General features: G+C 52.2%; 1 protein-coding gene across 1 annotated transcript; it reads left to right on the forward strand.

Annotated features, from left to right (window-relative positions):
* Window positions 1-425: 425 nt before the first annotated feature.
* SPARC (secreted protein acidic and cysteine rich) lies at window positions 426-10,186 on the forward strand. The gene is made up of 10 exons (XM_061456867.1): window positions 426-570; window positions 6,436-6,505; window positions 6,672-6,722; window positions 6,882-6,966; window positions 7,358-7,479; window positions 7,715-7,835; window positions 8,001-8,134; window positions 8,285-8,433; window positions 9,100-9,248; window positions 9,427-10,186. The coding sequence occupies exons 2-10, from the start codon at window positions 6,449-6,451 to the stop codon at window positions 9,453-9,455; spliced, it is 897 nt and encodes a 298-aa protein (XP_061312851.1). The 5' UTR covers window positions 426-570; window positions 6,436-6,448; the 3' UTR covers window positions 9,456-10,186.
* Window positions 10,187-20,957: the final 10,771 nt, after the last annotated feature.

A 20,957-nucleotide genomic window follows, 5' to 3' on the forward strand; every position in this document is an offset into this window, starting at 1 on the left:
AGAGAGGATGGAGGAACAAGAAATCTCTTGCCTTTCTCTGCACCCCCCTGAGGATGGGAAACACCAGCTCCGGGACTGCACTACACTGTTGTGAAATGACAGCAGTTAACATGTTAATTGCAGTAGGCTAAGGTGCCAGGAGGTGCACAAACCAAGCAGAGATGGTATTTCTCCCTTCTCCCACCATGCTCTTAATCCAAGAGAGCCAGAGAACTGACGAACTCATTGCAGCAGTGCAAGGAGCTGCTGTGACAATGACTCTATACAGAAGGTTGTGCTGGGGGGCTGCAAGAGACCCCCTTGATCTCCATCCCTGCTTGATTTCTCTGGTCTACCCCTTGGACCCAAGCTGTGCCTCAGCCCTCCGTGGGACTGCCCACTGGGGAGAGAGGGAGAGGAAGAGCCCCATTTGAAAAGATAGCGAGGAGGAGGAGGAGGTGGAGGAGGAGGAGAGGCAGCAGGAAACCCAGCCCACCCTTTGGCTTCCTCCTGCCTCCTTCTAAAACCTGCAGACTCCTCCAGCCCATCCAAGCGCCTGAAGTTCCCTCAGCCCCGCTGCTGGACTGCGAGGTATGGCCCGAGAGCTCCGTGTTGGCCTTTGCTGTGCTCTTTCTCCCAGCATAGGGGTCCTGATAGCCCCTCTAATGGGGGTCCCTGCTCCAGGAGCTGCTGTCCCAGCCCGTGGGGTGCACCCGGTGCTCGGCAGCGCATTGCTTGGGATGGGGATGTGGACGCTCCCCACCCCAAGTGTTGCATTCAGAGATCCCTCCTGCCCTTTTCTCTTTCTCCTCTTTGCAGCATCTCCACTCCTAAACTGAGGCTGTTGCTGTATTTCGCTGCCAGGTTACTAGCTTTAGCACTTGGATGGCATCTGTAAAGGTTTAACCTCCCGCTAAAGGTTTTTCTCTCTCCTCCTTTTTTCCTCTCTGGGTTCTCAGCTGTGGGGTATTCCCTTAGCAAGGTGTGCAAGACCAATATCTGTGCACATCAAACTGACCTGCAGAGCAAATCAGATCTAGTTACAGACCAGTGCCGAGGTGCGTTGGCAGGTGAAGTTTTACTCACCAGTTATCGAGGGGTAGAACAAAAGAGCTTTCGACTTCATCTCAGCATTTTTATTCTTTTCAGTGCAGCCGCTCTTGTTTCTCCTAAAAAAAATACCCAAAAAAGACACTCAGCTTTTTGTTCCAAGCAGACTTTGAAACCATTTCAAGTCCTGCTGCCCTGGTTTGTTTAACTCCAGCTGATCGCCTCTTAGAGAGATGGAGGCTGCAGGAGAGGAGGAACAAAGCTCTCTTGGGGTTTCTTTTTAGATTTTAAGAACTTGGGCTCAGTCAGGGACGATTTTAGGTCCATGCAGAAGGAGTTAAGAGCTTGTTGCCTTTAAAGGCAGCTGCTGCCCTTGCTGTCCAGTGACATGCGTGGCAGGCTAACTGCTCTTTGTGTCCCTCCTCTGCTGCATCCAGCCCAGAGAAGGAAACTTCACAGGATGGGGGCTAAATTCCCACCCAACCCCAAAGGCAACTGTCTGGGGGCACCGGGAGGGTTGCCAGGGATCTGAGCCCTCACTCACCACCAATTTGAAACAGCCCCAAACCTCTGCAACACGGCAGAAGTAAACCACAGCCGTTTGTTAGGCTTGAACGGGCGAGTCTGAAGTGGACATAAAAGGCTGTTGCGTCCTGCACAGCAGCTAAAGCCAAGCCATTGTCTGCCACATAGGCAGGAGCAGGGATGCGGGCGGTGTCGGGAGGGGGAAGAGCAGAAATAAACTTTTCAAGCATTTTTTTTCTCAAGCCCCTCCTTCCACAACTCTGCTCTTCCATGACTCAGCCCCAGAGGAATGTCGGCTCCCATGGAAACCCTTTCTGGGTCCTCTGGTCGGAGGGATGTCGGGGCTGCTATCGCTGGAAGAGCGCAGGGAATGCTTTGAAGAGGGTTTGTGTTTTGGAGATATTCAGTGAACAGTTTCTTCTCTCCCTGCTTTGTGGAGCTGTGTGAGAGCAGCTTGCTGTGTCCCCCGGGAGCCAGGGGGACCGCTTGCACTGGCACAGAAGTATCCCGGCTGCTTTTGACACTGTCCCGCATCCAAACCAAGCAAGAGCTCAGTCAGGACAGGAAAGTGCTCTGTCGCCTGGTTTGCCCACTGAGGTGTGCAAAGGGCTCACTGGTGCACATCTGCTTGCAGCCCAGGTCTCATCCAGGCTCTTTTCTTGGTATTGTAATAGTTTTCCATTATGGATGCAATTTGCCAGCAGGAAAACTGTGACAGCATCAAGCCAGCACACAACCCCAGTGGTGTCTGAGCTCTTGCCCTTATGACAATAGCCCTGCAAGTTCTAGAGCATTTATAAGCACAGAGCTGCTCAACCATTTGCAAGGGGAATGGGTTAATAGCATTGTGGCGTAGATGTGTCTTTAGTGACTCTGCATGGACAGATGTGGTACCTTGATTTTTTTCCCCTGTGTTTTACTCAGTGTGTAAGTGTGTGCATGAGTTAAAGGGAGCTTCACTCCCATCTAAACTTAGCCTGGCTTTCTGAGCCTGCATGCTGCGTGCCAGGGCACTGCTCAGGAGCCAGGATGGTTTCTGTCCTCTGCTCCTGCCCTGCTCTTCTGGGTCTCAGTGGGTGAGCCGGCACCCCCAGCAGCACACCCTGACACACAGGGCCCTGTTCAACAGGGAGCTTTATGGGGGACTCACACAAACAACTCTGACTTCAAATTGAATTTCAGCCCTTGCCTTGTCTCTTGGTCACCCATCTGCACCTTGAAAGCTATGGTCCATTGTGGGGTTTGTAGCAGAAGCCTTCTTATGGGCTGGTGCTGCCTTTACATTCAGCTGGAGGTGCTGGGGCATGGCAGACCCTGCAGAGCCTTGGAAGAGCAATGAGCAGATGGAGGGTGGGTGCAGGGGACCCTGATGCTCAGCCTGGCTGCCTCCTGCATGGCCAGGCTGGGTGCTGGTGGGGAGGTAAGACATAAGGAGGGGTTTTGCCCAACAATTACGCACTTCTGCTCCTCACTGCTGGTGATGGGAGGTGGTAGCAGGGCCCCTCTCCTGGAACGTGGAGGCATCTGAGGTTATCCCAGTGGCCTCAGGGAGGAGCTGTCAAAGTGGCCAGGCAGAGACTCCTCCCCACGCTAACGTGGCATCCCAAAGGGCTTATGCAACTGTGGCCGTGGCCAGTGCCACATGGGCCATGCTCCACCATCCACAGAGCCTCCTCCAGAGGCTGCAGCCCTGGTCCTTGTTCTCCTCCAGACCACAAAGAGCCCCAGGATAGGTGGGAGGAGAAAAGAGGGACCCATAGAACCCAGCGCACAAACTCCTCCATGCATCACTCTGGGGTGTTTTCTCCAACAGGAGAAACCTATGATGATGCTACAGGATTGGGGTGAGGGTGGTAAAGAGCTTGCCAGGTTAGCCTGCTTTGAACTTATGGAGGTGTTGAGGATCAGCCTCAGACCTCCCTGTCCCCTGTGGCTCTCTTGTTAGGGACGTGTCTGCAAAGTGCAATGAGCAGCCGGCACTGAGATAGGCTGGACCCTGCTAGAAAGGTGAACTTTCTAACTAGAGAGGGGTGTATGGGAGCCGCAGGACCCCATTTACACAGTGACTATGAGTTGAAGTCCCCACTTAGGATGCAAGTGGGATCAAGCATTAGAAAGGCTGCAGGCCATGGGTGCCAGGCTCTCTTCTCCCTCATCAGCAGTCAGGAGGGTAGGCCTGAGGAGGGGATGGTGACCATGGAGGCTTCTCTTTTTTATATTCAACATCCCTCTCTGTGCCTACATCATCCTGGTTTCCAGCATCTTACAAAGTGCTGGATTCTGTTGATCCCTTTAGGATACTGAAGGGTATAAGTCCCAGCTTGCTCAAATCTCACAGGAATACCCCTCAAGCTGCTCTGGCTGGGGGATGGATGCTGAGCTCATGGTATATGGCCCAGCTGCCAGCTCCAGAGAGCATCCTCTTAGACAGCAGGACCACAGTAGGTCTATACACAGACTGGCACCGTGGGCTAGGTTATTCTGTGACACAGCTCTGTGCACAGGGCTCCTGAGCTGTTATTTCAGGACTTAGGCCACCAGACACTGAGGAATGCCCATGCCTTTGCAGAGGAGCCAGGGGCTCACAGACGCTGCAATGTGCTCTGTGCACAGGCTCTGCCTCCAGAAGGATGTTGTTTTTCAAACAAACTTGTTTTCCCATCTCTGGTGCGAGACAGCTCTGCAGAGGGTGTTTGCTCAGACTCTTTCGCGCTCCTTCTTCCTCCAAACACAACACCAGCAGCTCCGACTGTCTGCTGGCTCCTAGCAAGTATGTAATTCCCTGACCCCGGCCTATTGCATGCCCAGACTTCAAAATTCAAAGGTTTTGGGGGGCCTGAGGAAATGATCTGGAATGGCCTTGGTCTGCATTTGGGTCCTTCTTAAAGCCATCTTCCACATGTACATCTCCTCAAGGCTGGGCACTGCCATGTTTCTGCCCAAAAAGCATCACTGAACCTCAGAGCACCTTCCAAAGCAAACAAGCCCCTTGGGAGAAGCCCAAGAGGAGCCTTTACAAGCCAGGAGATGGCAGCAAAGGAGGAGATGGCCGGATTCACTGGTACTTTTCCACCTCCCCACCACAAACCACCCCTCCAGAAGTGAAGAACCAGTGATCTCTCCTGGCAAATGCTGGAAGAGCTCTCAGCAGCCTCCAGAGTAAATAAAGGCAATGGGAAGGGACAGCATGTACCAAGTGGGAGAGGAGGGAGCTGCTCAGCTGCAGCCCCTCTCCCCACAGGTCCTCCATCCCACTGCAGCAGCCATTCCCACCAGTTCCAGCCTTCCAGCATCCCTTGGGAAAGTGCCCTCCATGCCCTGATACCTGCTTTGCATGGGCAGCCTGCCGGGGCAGGGTGAGGCACTGAGATTGGAAGGAGATTTCAGCCTCTGTGTGGCCAAACCCTGCTAAATTAGGAAGCAGAGCTCAGGCTGGCTGGTGCCCTGGCAGCACAGCACTGGCATGGCTTTATACCCAGAGAGCTGCTGTGCATGGGGAGGATGGGAAAGGATGCACTGACAAATCAGATATCCATCCACGCTCAGAAGATGACACCATAGAATGGTTTGGTTTGGAAGGGACCTTCAAAGCTCATCCAGTCCAACCCCCTGCAATGAGGCAGGGACACCTTCAACTAGACCAGGTTGCCCAGAGCCACATCCAACCATGCAGGTGGAGAGGAGGAGGGCGGGCGGAAGGGAGGCAGCGGAAGCCTTGGCATGGGGACAAGTCCCCTCGCTGTCAGGAGACAAACCAGGGGTGTTTGGCTCTCTCGTCGGGCGGAAGGGAGAGGGCAGCCCTAGCTATTAGGAGCGGGATGCTGCTGGCATATTAAGCTGCCATCTGAGCTCCTCTCTGCGCTCACACAGAGGGGCTCAATCCTGCCAAACAGGAACTGGGAGGGGGACAAGGACAGGGTAATTTCACCAGCTGCATTCTCCTTTTGGCTTGTATTGCAGCCAATGTTAGCTGGGCTGTCTGGATCTTTCATCCTACACAGTCCCTGCAACAGCCCAGATTAGGAGGGTGCAAAGGAATCACTCTCCTCGAGGTCAAATCACAGCATCCCAGACTGGTTTGTGTTGGAAAGGACCTTAAAGCTCCTCCAGTTCCAACCCCTGCCATGGGCAGGGACACCTTCCACTAGAGCAGCTTGCTCCAAGACCCTGTGTCCAAGCTGGCCTTGAACACTGCCAGGGATGGGGTATTTCCCAGCAGGACACAACCCCAAAGCATCCTGGATCCCTCAAACCCAGCTGGGGGACCCTCAGGTCTGAGTAGGAAAAGAAAAACTATAGTAAAGACCCCAACATTTGGGGGTGCTGGGGAAGGGAGACTGGTCCCTGATACCCCTACAAATGTCTGTGTCCATGTGGGAAGGGGTTTTCTAAGGGAATTAATTCTCAAGTGCCCCATCTCACTGACTCTTTGCTATCTCTTTCCTTCCTCCACTTTCATGTTCCATCTGGTTGACAAACCAAATGGTGGAGTTTCATTGCTTGTACCTGGGGCTCATATCGGGGCCTTTTAACATTATAAAATTGAGGGTTGGGTCCAAAATCTTGGCTCCTTTCCTGTGAGGAAAAGGGGAACTGCCATTTTGACTGCAATTTCTCTAAAGGCATCCAGGAAAGCAACAGAAATCTAAACCCCTGCAGTCCCATTTTGCAAAATCAAAAGAATTTGTGTTGGAAACATGATTTAGCTTAAGGTTTTGGCTACAAAAGCCAGCATGTGGGTCTGTAATATTGAACAGACGAGGCAGAAACAAGAGAACACCCTTTTCTAAGTGCCTGACTGCCAGCCGTGAGCTCGGCCTGGAGCCCAGCGGCACATAGTGGCCTCCTTCCTCATCCCTCCTTTTCCTCTCCTTTATTCAGGGTCTGCTGAAAGATGAGGGCCTGGATCTTTTTCCTTCTCTGCCTGGCAGGCAAAGCCCTGGCAGCTCCGGTAAGTAGAATGGACAATGGAGCTTCTTGCTGTCACGGTTGCCCATCTGATGTATTTGATGGGGATTTTCTTCTATAAGGAATAAACCCCTGAGGGATGGGGGGAGAGGAAACCCAGTGGGTCATCCCCCCCACAGACTCCATCTCATGGTCCCTTTCCCCTACAGCAAGAGGCTCTGCCCGATGAGACAGAGGTCATTGAAGATCCCACCACAGAGGTAGGTGACTGCTCCTCCTCATCCCATCCCACCCACGGCTCTGGGAAGAGCACCTCCAAAGCATGAGGGAGCAGGGGCAATGGGGAGGATGCTCTGCCCGTAGGATCTGGTACTGAGCTTTTTGTGCACCCCCAGCAGAAACAATGACCTCTTTTGCAGGAGCCTGTGGGGGCCAACCCCGTCCAGGTGGAGGTGGGAGAGTTTGAGGAACCCACAGAGGATGTAGAGGAGATTGTCGCAGAGAGTAAGTTGCTCTTCCCCCTGCCCTCCAGCAGGCAAAGACATTGTCCCTTCCCTGGGGAAGAGTGGGGGAGCTTCAGCCACCCCTAACAGCAAGGAACTTCTTTGGGAAGGGTAAAAAGCACAAGGACAATGCCAACCTAGATTCACGTTTAAAGCAAGAGGAGTATTCTCTGCAGCATTGCCATTGCATTGTGTGACTACAGAAGGGAGCTCAGGGATAGCCCAAGGGCTAACGCGGACTTCTGGGAACCCTCACATCTTCCCAGTGCAAGAAGAGGTGCTCAGGGCTCTCCCTGGTGAAGTTTCTGTCTTCCCTGTGTGCTGAGACCCTGGGGAGCTCATGGCAGGTGAGGATGGGGCAGGCTCTGACTTTGCTCCCTGCCCTCTCGCAGATCCCTGCCAGAACCACCACTGCAAGCATGGCAAGGTGTGCGAGGTGGATGACAACAACTCGCCCATGTGTGTGTGCCAGGACCCCTCCAGCTGCCCAGCCACTGCTGGTGTCTTCGAGAAGGTGAGGACAGAAACTGCTTAATGGACCAGAGCAGGAAAAGACCCCACATGGGACATCCCAGAGATGGGGGAGACAAGTCCTGCTTGTCTCCCTGTCTGGCCTGTCAGTGGTGACCAAGAGTCATTGTTCACCCCAGGAAATAAGTTAAACATCTCATTTGGAGGCTGTCCCTGCTGACTCCCCAGCAAGGCTGGGCTTCGCTGCCTCTCACACAGCATCTCCCCATCCTGTGCAGGTCTGTGGCACTGACAACAAGACCTATGACTCCTCCTGCCATTTCTTTGCCACCAAGTGCACCTTGGAGGGAACCAAGAAGGGACACAAACTGCACCTGGACTACATCGGGCCTTGCAAATGTAAGTGGAGCCGTTCCCTTAGACAAGGGGACCCCTAATCTGAGTACAGCCCTCTTGCCCGTGGGCTGAGGGAGAGCAAAGGTCCAGGCAGGCTCAGGGATGAGGTGGGAGGGCTCTGGGGCTGCATGTCCAGACACTGCCCTGAGCATCCCATATGGTTTCCAGTCATCCCTGCCTGCCTGGACACAGAGCTGACTGAGTTCCCCCTGCGCATGCGGGACTGGCTCAAGAACGTGCTGATCACCCTGTACGAGCGCGATGAGGACAACAACCTGCTGACCGAGAAGCAGAAGCTCAAGGTGAGGGACTGGGGAGGGAACCTGGGAGCTCACCCTACCAGTGGAGCCCAGCACACATGGGAACCCATCAGAATGAGCTGTGGGCACCTCCTAAGGTTCTTGCACCCCATTCACCTTCTGACAAGGTCTCCATGGCCTCTCCTATGATAGGTGAAGAAGATCCATGAGAATGAGAAGCGCCTGGAGGCTGGAGACCACACCGTGGAGCTGCTGGCCCGTGACTTCGAGAAGAACTACAACATGTACATCTTCCCCGTGCACTGGCAGTTTGGGCAGCTGGACCAGCACCCCATTGATGGGTGAGTGTCAGCAGAGCAGGATGGGGACCATTTCCTGCCCAAGGACCAGGGTGATTTGGTGACAGAAGGTGTCGAGGCAAGGTGGAGATGTAACACAACCTGGATGGTTGCAGAGGCACAGGCAAAGGGACAATGCATGGAGCAGGGACTGGGACAAACCAGGCTGGAGTAGAGGCAGTTTTACCTTCATTTCTGCAGAAAGAGAGGCCTCCCCCTGCCCCAGCTGCTCCCATCCCCTTTGGGTGTGGAGTTTCTGCCTTCTCAGATTTACTGTCCTATAATAGTTCCCTAAAATATCTTAGTCCAAAGGCCCTGGGATAACTTCAGCAGCTGAAAGAGCAGCTGTTGGCATAGCTGGAAGCTGGAGATGGGCATGAGAGTGATCACACACCCAGACCCAAGGGGTAGAGGTGAGGGGGGCCCATCAGCTGCTGGCTCTTTTGTGACTAGCACAGTGGGTTGCAAAAGCAAACACCAGTCCTTGACCTTCATGACACCCAGTGGCTGATACTGGGAGGGCACTGGGACAGTGGTCAAACCAGACAGAGAGCTGGGACGAGCATCTTGCCCTGTGCTGGCCCCTGCACATGCCAAAGCATCTCCCTTCCTATTGGGAGGGCAGTTAGTGCTGGCAGGCGATGCATTGACCATGAGGGCACCTTGCAGGTACCTGTCCCACACTGAGCTGGCCCCTCTCCGTGCTCCCCTCATCCCCATGGAGCACTGCACCACTCGCTTCTTCGAGGCTTGCGACCTGGACAACGACAAGTACATTGCCCTGGAGGAGTGGGCCAGCTGCTTCGGCATTAAGGAGCGTAAGTACTGAGATGGGAAGGAATGGGGATGGAAAGGACATGGAAAAGCACCCACAAAAGCCCACACAGCCGGTCCTGGGGAGGGAAACGCAGTGGAGAGGAGGGAGGGGGGATCACAGCAATGGGACTTTTGTCAGTATCCACCTCCTAACCTTGTCTCTCTCTTTTCCTTCCACAGAGGACATTGACAAGGATCTTGTGATCTAAACCCCCAGCTTCCTTCTCTGCTGCCAACTTTGTCTATTTTAACCTTCCCACTTCCTTTGGTTTTTAAACAGCTTTTGTTTTGTTTTTCCCTGGGAACAAGGTGCTAATATAGACCTAAACATATGTAGGAATGGTGCTAAGAGAAATAACAGCCCTCATTCATAGCCTAATCTATTACCACTAGATTACTCACTCGGCTGTTTCCACAAGCTTCCACCAGCTCTTTCTCTCTCTGACATGTCTTTACCATTGACTGACCCTGTTCCTGTCCTAAATATCCTCTCTGTCTCAGTATCCGCTCTCAGATCGACTTCTCTTAACAACTTACTAACAGCACGTTCTTGGACACCTCCGCATTAGACACAAAGACCTCTCAGCTGATTCACAGCCCAATATTGACCACCAGCAAGGGAAAGCAGAGCAAGGGAAGGCAGAGGATGTAGGAGGATTGGGCATTTCGAGCAGAGCAGCTGTGGGTGACACTGTGGTCACCCAGCTCGTGGTAGGGGATGGAGAGGGATGAGAAAGATACAGAGCGGTAGGATTTTGTTGCCCCCCTGCCCCATTCCCAGGGCTTGAATTGAACAATCATTGGGCACAAAAAGAAGGGCTAATCAACCAAATGGGTAGGAAAGCGCACAAAATTTAGAACCAATAAGATGAAATGCATCCCACCCTGTAAAATCCTCTCCACCAATAAAGGTTTGAAAGTGCCATGTGCTTTACCATTACTCCATGACCGTACTGCTGTTGTGTTTCCTGTGCTGCAAAGGGCGAGCGGGTGCAGCCGCCTGTTCCCCTGGTGTGTGGGGCTGACCTTGCTGTTGCTGAGACAAAGCTCTTGGCTCTCCCCAAATCACGGTGCCTCTGAGCACTTCCCACCTCTGCCTTGGTTGTGCTCGAATTCCAGCCCAGCTGTCCCAGGGAAGCTGTGTCAGTCTTGGAAGGGACATTTCTGCATAGAGAGAGTTGTGCTTGTCACGTGCTCGAGGGAAAGGCTGTGGTTTATTTTTCCTGTTGTGGATTTGGGGGTTTAAGGGATGGGTGGGAGGAAAGGGAGAAGATATTAAGGTATTTGGATTTTGCTTTATAAAGAGTGTCCTGACAGGAGCGAAGGGATGGTTACGTCTCGCAGGCTGAGAACTCCTTTTTTTACCTCTGAATGTTCCCTGTGCCTTATATTATTAAATTCCTGCCACAGTGTGAGCAACTTGATGAGCCTCTGTAATAAAAAATACTGATTTGAAACACTGACAATAAATGAGCTTGCAATGTTCCTCTGTTTTGTCTCATCCCAACAAGGGGGATTGCACATGCATCACCAACCTTGTGCACGTGTTCAAGTTTAATAGAAGTATCCTACGCACAGGGAAGAGTCTGGTCAGGGTGAGATGAGGTGCTCCTGCCAGTCACAGCCCATCCCCTCACTGTAAATGGGCTCCTTGGGGTATATCAGATGGGTAATACCTAGGCAGAGGGAGGCAGACAGGGTCACTGCAGCAGCCAGCACAGACACGCACATGGATCTAAGGCCCTTGCTTTAATGAGCAACAAAATCCCTGGGAAAGGTGAAGAGGCACAACAGTAGGAAAATAAACACCACCATTTGCATGGGCTAAAAATACCCACATTGCAAGAGCTCTGGTTAAGCTGTGAGGTCCCCTGCCAACAGCCCCTGGCTGGATGTGCTGTGCTCCAGGCAGAGCTGTAGGTTGGATCCTGCTCATGGTCTCTCCTGGCTGCAGAGCCCTGAGAGGGTCCCACTGGGGATGGTCACTGTGCCACTGCCGTGCCAAGCTGTTTGAACTCAGTGGGAAAGCTGATGGCCAGAAGGGCCAAACAAAGGTTTTCCCCCCTGCCTTGAACCCCAGGAGTCATTCCATGCAGCCACACTGCTTCCCAGAGGAGCCATTAACCAGAGAGGGGTTTCTCACCGGAGATGCAGCAGATGCCACCTTGGAAGGTGGAGAGGGGGGATTTGGGCATGAAAAGCATGGGAAGGCAGGCAGGACTGAAGGAGATCAGCTGCCCTGTGTGAACCTGCTTTCCAGTTGCTCCCTCTCAGCCAGAAACTCCCACTCATGCTCCTCCGCCAAGACACAGATACATTCCTGCCAGCTCCAGCCCTCCCCGCCAGCACTGCCGGACAGCAAGGGAAGGCTCTGCAGCCCTCCTCCCCTCTTGGGCAGGAATCAGCTCTAAACCCGAGCAGGCTCCACCAGGAGAGCCAGTTATCATGGCTCAGGAAGGCAATGGGATCCATCTCTATGTCCATGTCCCATCCCAGGGGATGATACTCATGTCCAACAGCCTGGCAGAGCCCAAAGGACCCCCAACTCAGTGCTACCTACAAGTGCAGCTATCCTGGCTTTAACTCATCATGCTCATCCTGAGCATCGAAGTGAGCTCAGGAGGTTGCTGCTGGGCCTTCCTTAACCCTTCAAAGGTCACAGCCTGAAGTCTCAAGTTGCTGGAATTTCACTGCCTTGGGGCTAATGCCATACATGGGGTTACATCAGGACTTGAGGAATAAGCTGGCCTTTTTAAGCTTTCAGACCCAGACGGTCAGCAAGGGTGGAACAGAACAGCCCTTCCCCTGTTACAGCTGAAATCGAGCTTTCCAGTGCCTGCACAGAGCTTGTACTTTCCAAGTGGAAATTCTCCTTGTGGTTAGTGCTGACTGAGGACATAGTTTGCAAACTTGAAAAACAGAGAAAAAAATAACAGAGATTGGGGTCCAAAACCAGCCCGACACAAGCACAACCTGACCCCAGTGCTACAGTACCTCTGTAGGCAGACGTGGTTAATTTTGCTGTAGTTACTCAGGACAGCACAAGGCAGGAGCTCACTGAGCATTGCCCTGCATCCGAGAGAGAAGATGCAAACGACAAAGATTTGTGTAGGGATTAGTGTTTTCCTGACCCTTACTTTTACAAAAGAAACAAACTATGGCATAAATGCTGCATTAAGGTTTCTGGCTTAAATATTTATGCGGGGGATGCAAAAAGGTGACACTCTAGGAACACTGATCACTCCAGTCACATGCCTAGGGACAGCCTGGACTCCAAGGCTCACTGTTTGCAAGGTGTAGTTGCACCCAGAGATGTTTCTGCTCTAGCAAACGGTGCCGTGGGAAACCCACAGTGTTAAACCGATGTGGAGGCTGGTATTTCGCATAGTCCTGAGCCTGGTTCTGCAAAGAAGATTGGGCCATGTAACTGAAGGCTTTGACCCACATTCAGCTGGCCCACAGTGGTGGGGTTGATAGAGTTTCTTTTGCTAGTGCTCATGTATCTCACAGCAGCTGAAGCACAGCCGGACTTGTTGATGGGGGAGCTCATCACGATCTGTTCCAGCGTGGGTCCATCCCTTGGCAGCGCCACCACCTCCGCCCGTCTGCCCTGCTCCAGGTCGTGGAGCAGCTCCTGAACTGCCCATATCCACTGCAGAGCCTTCTTTTGGCTCAAACCACCCTAAGTAACGCAAGCTCAATCAAAACAAACCCAGCCTCCAGTGGAGAGAACTCCAGGGGAAAACAATTCGGGGGATGCAGCTTCCTGCCTGGAGGAGGAGCAGGAGGGAGGTAGAAACCCTTCGCACGCATCCTCCTCCTGCATCCCGGCGCGGCAGCAGCGGCGCGGCGCGGCCGGCGCGGGGAGCGGCCAGGGCAAGGGACGGAGCGGGGTGGGATTGGACGGGGAGTACCGGGGTAGGAGCTGGGGTCTGTGTCCGCCGCGCTGGGCCAGGGACCGGAGGAGGGACCCGCTCCCATAGGCGCATTGCCCAGCCCACGGCTCTCCCACTCGCAGCCGGGCATCTCGGCAGCAGCGAGATAAATGCAGCCCTGCTCCCTTTAGCGGCTACATCCCCACCCCGCTCAGCCATCCCAGCCAAAGATGCCCAGACCACCTCCAAGCCTTCCCAAAGCACACCACTTTTTAGTCTAAAAAACACACGGCTTCTGTGACGCGTTGTCTTTTGTTGAGCTGCCTGCCTGCCTCAGTACCATTCCATTATTTTAGCCTACTGGCTCGTCTTAACTTGATTCAATGGGGCATAAAACTGCAAAGACATCACATTCCTTCAGGTAGGCTTAAGACAGAGCGAGGACACACACATACAGACAAGCACTGCTGCACAATGATGCTGAAGTCAAATAAGGTTCAGCCTGCCTCCCAGATGCTCTCATGCCAAGGTAATTGCACAGTAGATAATTATTTGTGCTGGGGACTATCCGAGTTTCTGCACTGGCCACGGGGAGGTTACGTTGCTTTCTATTTCATGGCCTACCACACAAACCATGGCCATTTCCCAATTAAGCCCACTTTTTGTCAGCCTCAGTATTGCGCTCCTAAGAATCACAGAATCAGTTTCTGTGATTCTTGGGAAATATCTCGCCCCAGGATACATTTTTATGTGCGTTCCCTACATTTTTCTTAATTTCATAATCCTTTTGATCACTGCCTCAGTTGGACCCAAAGGACTATACAAGTCTCTTGTTATTTCTTGTCTAAACACCTCACTGATCACCTTTACCGCCTCAGTTTGAGACTTCGCTGCTGTCAGCTACAGGGCTGAAATTCCCCATGCACAAAGCCAGGCCTGACCACAGCACAATGGCAGCTGTCTGCGGCCTGCCCAGGGCAGTCACAGCACCATAGCCATGCCCGATGGGACAATCCCCAGTGGCTGGGGCTCATAGGGCATTCCATAGCCAGGAGGAGTGTAAAAGCAACGCAGGACTGCTCAAATGAGCATCCAGTGCTGACAAGCCATGTGGTGCATTTCCATCCCATGAAATGAGGGGTCTATTGGAATCCAAATGCTCTTTCTCCACCAATGCCAACATGCCCAGAAAAATTGCTTTGTCTCAGAAGTGCCCATGCTCGACACTGTCTGGAATCTGTGTTAATATCTGGGGCAAATATCACCATGTGTTTCCGATACTCCCTCTCCCTGAAGCATCTGCTGTTGAGTGCAGAAATGAGTCAAGGCACACCTTTGGTTTGACCCATGTCCTCCTACTCTTCAGCACTAACCACATCTGCAATCATGCCCTGTCTGCTTGGGCTTGAGCAGCAGGATGCATCCTGCAGAATTCCTGTTGTTTCCTCCTGGTTACGGTGTCCCTAATGAAATCCTTATCTACCATCAGATGATTCCTCCATCACTTAGGAGCAAGCTCCAGGTTTTAGCTCTGGTGCAGATTTTCATGCCCTTCAAAGAGCCATTCCCTATTCTGAGTACTGCCCACATGCAGTCTGTTTGGTGAGCCTTTATCCTGCTCCACAGGAATAATTTCATTTTCCTTTACAGCTTGCTCATCCAGGTTGGATGCTGGAGTATTTTACTTAACATGTCTTGTTTGCATCCTTCTCCTTAGCCTGGCACCTGATGAACTACCTGTGGCAGGAAGAAACACGCTGTAATAATCAGAGAGGAAATCTGGAGGGCTCTGGTTCACTCCTCAGAGGCAGATGCCCATATTCCTCACACATTAACCATAACACAAGGCCTGTGCATACAGATGCTCTCAAGTCAGTGCTGGCAGACTTCAACCCCCAGCCATGGAAGCTCACTTCCCCTGGAGATCTTGGCATGCTGGACAGACTGGCAGGAAAATGAAGATAATATTCCCTCTCTATATCAAAGAGCAAAAGGGAAGGGGATGAGAAGACCGTGCTCCTCTCCTTGGCTGCCTCTGCCTAAGAAATGGCAAGGGTGAAAATGCTCCGCATCCAGCTCACACCTGTAGCCCCCTGCCCATGCTGCTGCCCACATGGGCAAGCCCTCAAAGGAGGAACATGCCAATGAGTGCCAAGCAGCCTCGGCAGCCCCTAAACACAGCCATGCTCAGCTCCCACTCCACTGCATCCATCCCTTCTCCAGCTGCTTCCAGACCCCCATCACCGCCATGCAGCTGCCACGATAATGAAAAGCCCTCCTCATCCGGATGGTTCATTTCCCAGGGAAGCTCAATCCTGGCTTGAAAAGCTGAAAGTTAGATGAGGAGATGATGGGAAACCAGGGTATGCATTACTGCCCCAGCAGCCGGTCCCCTTTTCACAGCCATCACAGTGTGCAAGCACCAATCTCTGGGCTCTGCTGATATCTCCTCTTTTCCTCCATGCTGGAACTGTGGCTGGCTTTCCCTGCTCTTCGCCTCCAGCCGTACCTTTAACATGTGTGGGCAAACCTAGGCTCTTGAACGCAATTCGGTCCAAGGCAAAGGTGTCGGGGCATGTTCTGCTCCGGAGAGGAGGAATGGCTGAATTGCTGGGGAAAGGCCAGCCTTGGGCTGCCAAAGCTGGGAGACGCCTGGCTTCCTGATCCATTCCTGTCTGGGGAGGCTTGTGAGTGGATCCAGGGAGGAGGAAGAGAAGGATCAGTTCTGTCTGGCAGGCCCATGGGCAGAGGGAATGAGGTGGGGATGAGGCAAGACCCCTACTGTAGAAGGTTCCTTCTACATGGGTGCCAAAGAATCTACAAAGAGTGAATGAACCTGTCTTGGCATCCCTGCAGTTGCTTCTTTGTAAATATCTGCTCTGCCAGGTGGGAGAGCAAAGATTCTCCCTTTCTGTGCCATGCTTAACATACACACAAACAGGGTTTATTGAGTTATCTGACAAGCTTCCTCTCCTTCCTTGTTCTGTTTTCTCTCTGGTTCTCCCTGGGCTCAGCTCATCCCCTTCATGGTTACACCAGAGCAAAGCTGAGCCCAGGCAGCTGTGACTCTTTCCAGCTCCACATCAGCCCCACAGGGCACAGGATCTGGGCTTGTTAACCCAACCAACCACCCTGTGAGTGCCTCTGTGTGGGAGTCGTCTCTTCAAACCCTGCTGCCAACAAAACCCATGCCCATTTCCACACACCCTCTCCTGCCTCCATTCCATCACACAGGCAACTGCATGAGGCTCAGGGAGGCTGCTGCCCCACACGACCCTCTGTATAGGGCTGGAGAGCTCCAGTGCCCCAGGCTCTGTGAGGCTGGACACCCACTCTCCTGCCTGTTTCCCAGCCATTTCCCACAAAGCTTCCCAGGAAATGCTGGGAGGGATTTTCTGCCTCTCTGTGCTGGGGTTTCCAGGAGCCAGCTCAACCTCCTCTATCTCCAGATCTAAATCACCAGAGACATGCCACAGCCAGCAGCCACCCCGGCTCTACTCCATCCCTCTGGAGTGAAGTCAACCTTCCCCCTGAGCTAAACAGGAGGCTCTGCTTCCCACCTCCTTGGCAAGCCCATTGCTCACCCACAGGCTAATATAAGCCTGCATTCTCCTGGCCCCATCAGTCTCTCCTTCCCCATTCAGACAAAGGTGCTGGGAAGGAGCAGGCACTGATCTCTTGAGGCTTTCTCCTACCCGGAACCTGTCTGTGACCTCTCCCTGGAGACCTGCAGAGGAGCAAGGGTGAACACCAGCACAAATCAAAGGGTCCCAGCTGCCCACCCCAATCGATTTATATTCCCAGGAATGGGATTAGCTACCGGGTTTTAGATAAGTGCTTTTAGTTCGATCCTGAGCTGCCTCAGAAGAGATGGGTGGATTTCTTGTAGATTATCTAGGGGATTGGAAGTAGCCTGGCAACACAATTGTTTCTTCCTTGCAGAACCCAATGTGCTGCTTTGGAAGTGGTGAAGTGATGATCACACAGGTGACCGTTTGCAAATAAAGCAACTCAAAACCTCCCACTGGCTTTTACTCATTTCCACTCTTGCTCATGCTGCTCATTTCCAGTGCCTCCCATTTCTCCTGGTGAAGACAAGAGCGATTCCAGCACAGGGAGGCATTGGCTGACCAAGTTCTTCATCCTTTTATTTACTCTCCCATCCACCCACAAGTGGCCTGGCTCTGATTCTCTGTAGAATCAGCCCGTCGGCATTCTTGGAGGCTCATCTCCAGTAATAATCAGCACAGATGCCCTCAGCAGGGTTGAGCCGTTTGCAGGAGGGCGTGCTGATTTCTTGGTGGGGATCCAACGAATGATCTCATGCTAGAAAGGAAGCCAGAAATCACCATCTCCACCGGGCCAATCATGGTGTTCACTGCTGACTGCACAGACAACCCCATGCTCTCTGCAGATGGTCTCTGGTGCCTCTCCACCGCTCAGTCCCACCATCACCTCCACCTCCTTCAGCTTTGATTGCTTGGCAGGAGTGGCCAGGACTGTTCCCACTGTGACTACTATTAGAGCCACTGTACCACCAAACACCAACTGGACATCAAGCAACCTGGCCAGACAGTAGAATAAAACCAGTTCAGTGTTGCAATAGCAAAACAAGCCCCAAAGGCAACAGCATAGGCAAGCAGTCTGACTGACAAGGGCCAGATTAGCATATGTGATGTGGCAGATACTGCTGGGCTAGAGGCAGATCATATATCTCTGCAACATCCCTGCACTGACCCTTCTCCATTTCCCTGCCCTCATGGTGGCAGGGCAGATCATCCACAGAGCTGGGTGTTGTTCTGCACCCCAAGTGTTGTCCCAGTCACTGTGGGACTATCAGTAAGACTTTCCTGATGCCTGCTCAGGCAGTACCACATCAATGGAACCATGTTGGGGTACCATGCCTCTTGTGAAGCCAACTGTCTTCAAGATGACCCTTCTCAGCTCTTTGGGAGGATGCCAGCAATGCAATGACTGATCTTCCCAGCCCCCCATGCTTTAATTTCTCATCCAGGTCCCATCCTGTCCCCAGCCCATGCCTGTCTGCGTCCCAGCTGTGCTTTCCAAACAGGAGCTTTAATCCTGTCTTTGAAATTTAGGAGCCATCCAGGCCTTACAATGGCCACTCTGCTTCTGTCACACTACAGCCACAGCTCACAATCCTTGTGACCTCTTTTTCCTGCTCTGTGTCTCCATCCGGTCCTCTGGCTCATTGTTCCAGACACAGTCACTGTTTAGTTCTCCATTCCAGTGCCTCTTGCCACAGACACCCATTTCACACCTCGTCTAATTATTTTTGCTCACTTCCATCACTCACAGGTATATCCCTCACCAGCTCCATTCCCTTTCCAAGTCCATCCCCAAAACCACCTCCACCACCCTTCTGTCTGCTCTCAGCTGCACCCTCTGTCCAACTCCACCCACGTCTTCCAAAACCACTGTTGGCTTTCCCAGCCCACATTCATCCCTCCCATCCTCAAGCTCTCCAGGAAGGCATGAAGCCACTGGAAAGGGCCTGCCCAAGATCCCCTTCCATGAGGGTAAGGGCCTCATGTGCTAAGGCACCTAAGAGGTGCAAGGTACTTGAGATGGGTGCCCCTTTTCAATGGGAGGAATTGGGGTCCACAGGCAATGTCTTTTTGTTTCCTAGGCTAGAAATCCCTGCTACTACTACCTCCTACTCTCCTTGCCTATCAGCCACTCTTCCCAGAGAGCCCAGGGCACCCTCTGCCAAGCTCAGTGCAGCAGCTCCTTCTCTTTGTTTCTATTCCAAACCTTTGCAATACCTTTGTTCACCATAGATTTCAAATTGCTGAAAGATTTATAAGACCACAGTAAATCGCAAGGTGTAACACCCAAACGGGGCTTTAATTATCATCGCAAAGGCATTAAACGTACATCCAAAAAGAGAGGGGGACTGCTCACCTCTCTGCGGGTATAATTCCCTGTTGATGTGTTTGGGTACACCTCTTCACCCCCACCTGCATATTTGTATACCGGTGCACGAATTCATCTTTGAAGGCTTTACAAGAATGTGTAATCTCCCTCTTTAATGTGCTTCCATATCTTTGCTCATCTTGATTAGCAGGATTACTCCCCCTTAGTCATGTTCATACCATGCTTGAAAGGCATCTGTGCACATACATGGAGGAGAGAGTAAACTGATGTTTACTATCTCAAGATGTATTTCCACATAAATACATTCTGCATAAACTTCTGCTTTAGCAGCTTACAAAGATGTTTTGGCATGTGTGTGCTCGTGTATTTATTCTGTGCACCTAAACCCACTTATTTCTGTACATGCACAACTTTGGCATTGTTTTCTCCATCACTGGTGTCATACACACATCACAGTATCACACAGTATCACAGTATGTTAGAGATTGGAAGGGACCTCGAAAGATCATCTAGTCCAATCCCCCTGCCGGAGCAGGAACACCTAGATAATGTTACACAGGAATACGTCCAGGCGGGTTTTGAATGTCTCCAGGGAAGGAGACTCCACAACCTCCCTGGGCAGCCTGTTCCAGTGTTCCGTCACCCTCACTGAGAAGAAGTTTCTTCTCAAGTTTAAGTGGAACCTCTTGTGTTCCAGTTTGTACCCATTACCCCTTGTCCTATCATTGTTTGCCACTGAAACATCAGGACTGTTCCCCTGCCAACCAAAAATGGATGCTTGAGCCTCTGCATGCCAGTTGCCTAGCAGAAGAGAAAGCAGAGATGTGAAGACCTGCTGTATTTTCCAGGTCACTTGTTTTATTTACACCACCTACCCTGGGTAAGCCTGAGATGCCCAACTAGCTTTGAAGGCAATGCCTTGATCCTGAAATCACCCAAACATCTGTATTCTTTCCCTTGAAATTAACTCTGCCTTCAGAATTGGCTCTCATCAAAGGCCCTGGCAGAGAACACACTTTACCCCACCTTCAGTTTACTGTCTCTCGAGCCTCACACAGGACAGCACACCTCCCTGAGAATAAAAGCACATTCAGGTCGACTCTTCTGTGTAACACCAGCACCTGCTGCCACTTCACCTTTATGCTCTGTTTACACAGTCCATACATGCATAAATCCACAGCAGAAAAACACTTTCCTTTAACATGGTACATCCCTCCTAAGAGTTTATAGGGTATTTGTCTATCTGGTGCCCACTGAAAACCGATGCTCTAATTGCCTTGTGAATGCTGGTCCATTCCTGTGTAAGCAAGAGCAAGCTGTGTTCATGCTGTTCTTCCCATGTCCCCTACAGCCATTCTGTTCTCTAGTGATTTTGGACAGAAACGCTTTGGAAATGATAAGCCACAAGGTAACACAGAGGGCTCTTTCAGTGCTGCTGGCAGTCAGATAAGAGGCTTTCTTTTCCCTGCCCTTAACTATCTCGGGCATTTAGATGAAGGAGATAAACCAGAGATATCGGAGCTCTTGAGGATCCACACATTCTCCTGTTCTGCCAGAAAACAAAGAGCAGAAGGATTTGAAATCCTGCAGCCAGGAAGCAAATGTTCCCACTGTGCGCTGTGGTGCTCATGCCCATGTACACACCCTATGCTGGATATGCTGGACCACATTTGGCCAGGTCTTCAGCACTGAGCATTGCCAGCTGCCACAGAAAGCATCCTCCAGGCCTGCCCTGCTCTCCAGCAGCGCTGCAAGCTCTGGCTCAGTGCACGTGGTTTTGGGAATGGGGGCTTGTCCCTCTCTTTACAAGAGCCTTGGGTCAAGACACTTATGCTCATGGATGTTCTACTTCCCAGGTTTCACAACCAGCGCATGCCCAGCCCAGTCACCGAGCACCTGGCTTACCCCTGAAACCACATCTACACACCCAGAGGGAAG

Source organism: Pezoporus flaviventris, unplaced genomic scaffold, assembly GCF_033815535.1.
Source record: "Pezoporus flaviventris isolate CSIRO_AGI_PZ_B2104156 unplaced genomic scaffold, CSIRO_AGI_Pfla_v1 ptg000023l, whole genome shotgun sequence".
NCBI lineage: Eukaryota > Metazoa > Chordata > Aves > Psittaciformes > Psittacidae > Pezoporus > Pezoporus flaviventris.

Excerpts from the sequence above, each read along its gene's own strand:
- SPARC (XM_061456867.1), top strand. The coding sequence starts at position 6,449 with ATGAGGGCCTGGATCTTTTTCCTTCTCTGCCTGGCAGGCAAAGCCCTG. Across the intron at positions 6,723-6,881 it reads TTGAAGATCCCACCACAGAG|GAGCCTGTGGGGGCCAACCC; the intron begins GTAGGTGACTGC and ends CCTCTTTTGCAG. Across the intron at positions 8,135-8,284 it reads CCGAGAAGCAGAAGCTCAAG|GTGAAGAAGATCCATGAGAA; the intron begins GTGAGGGACTGG and ends CTCCTATGATAG.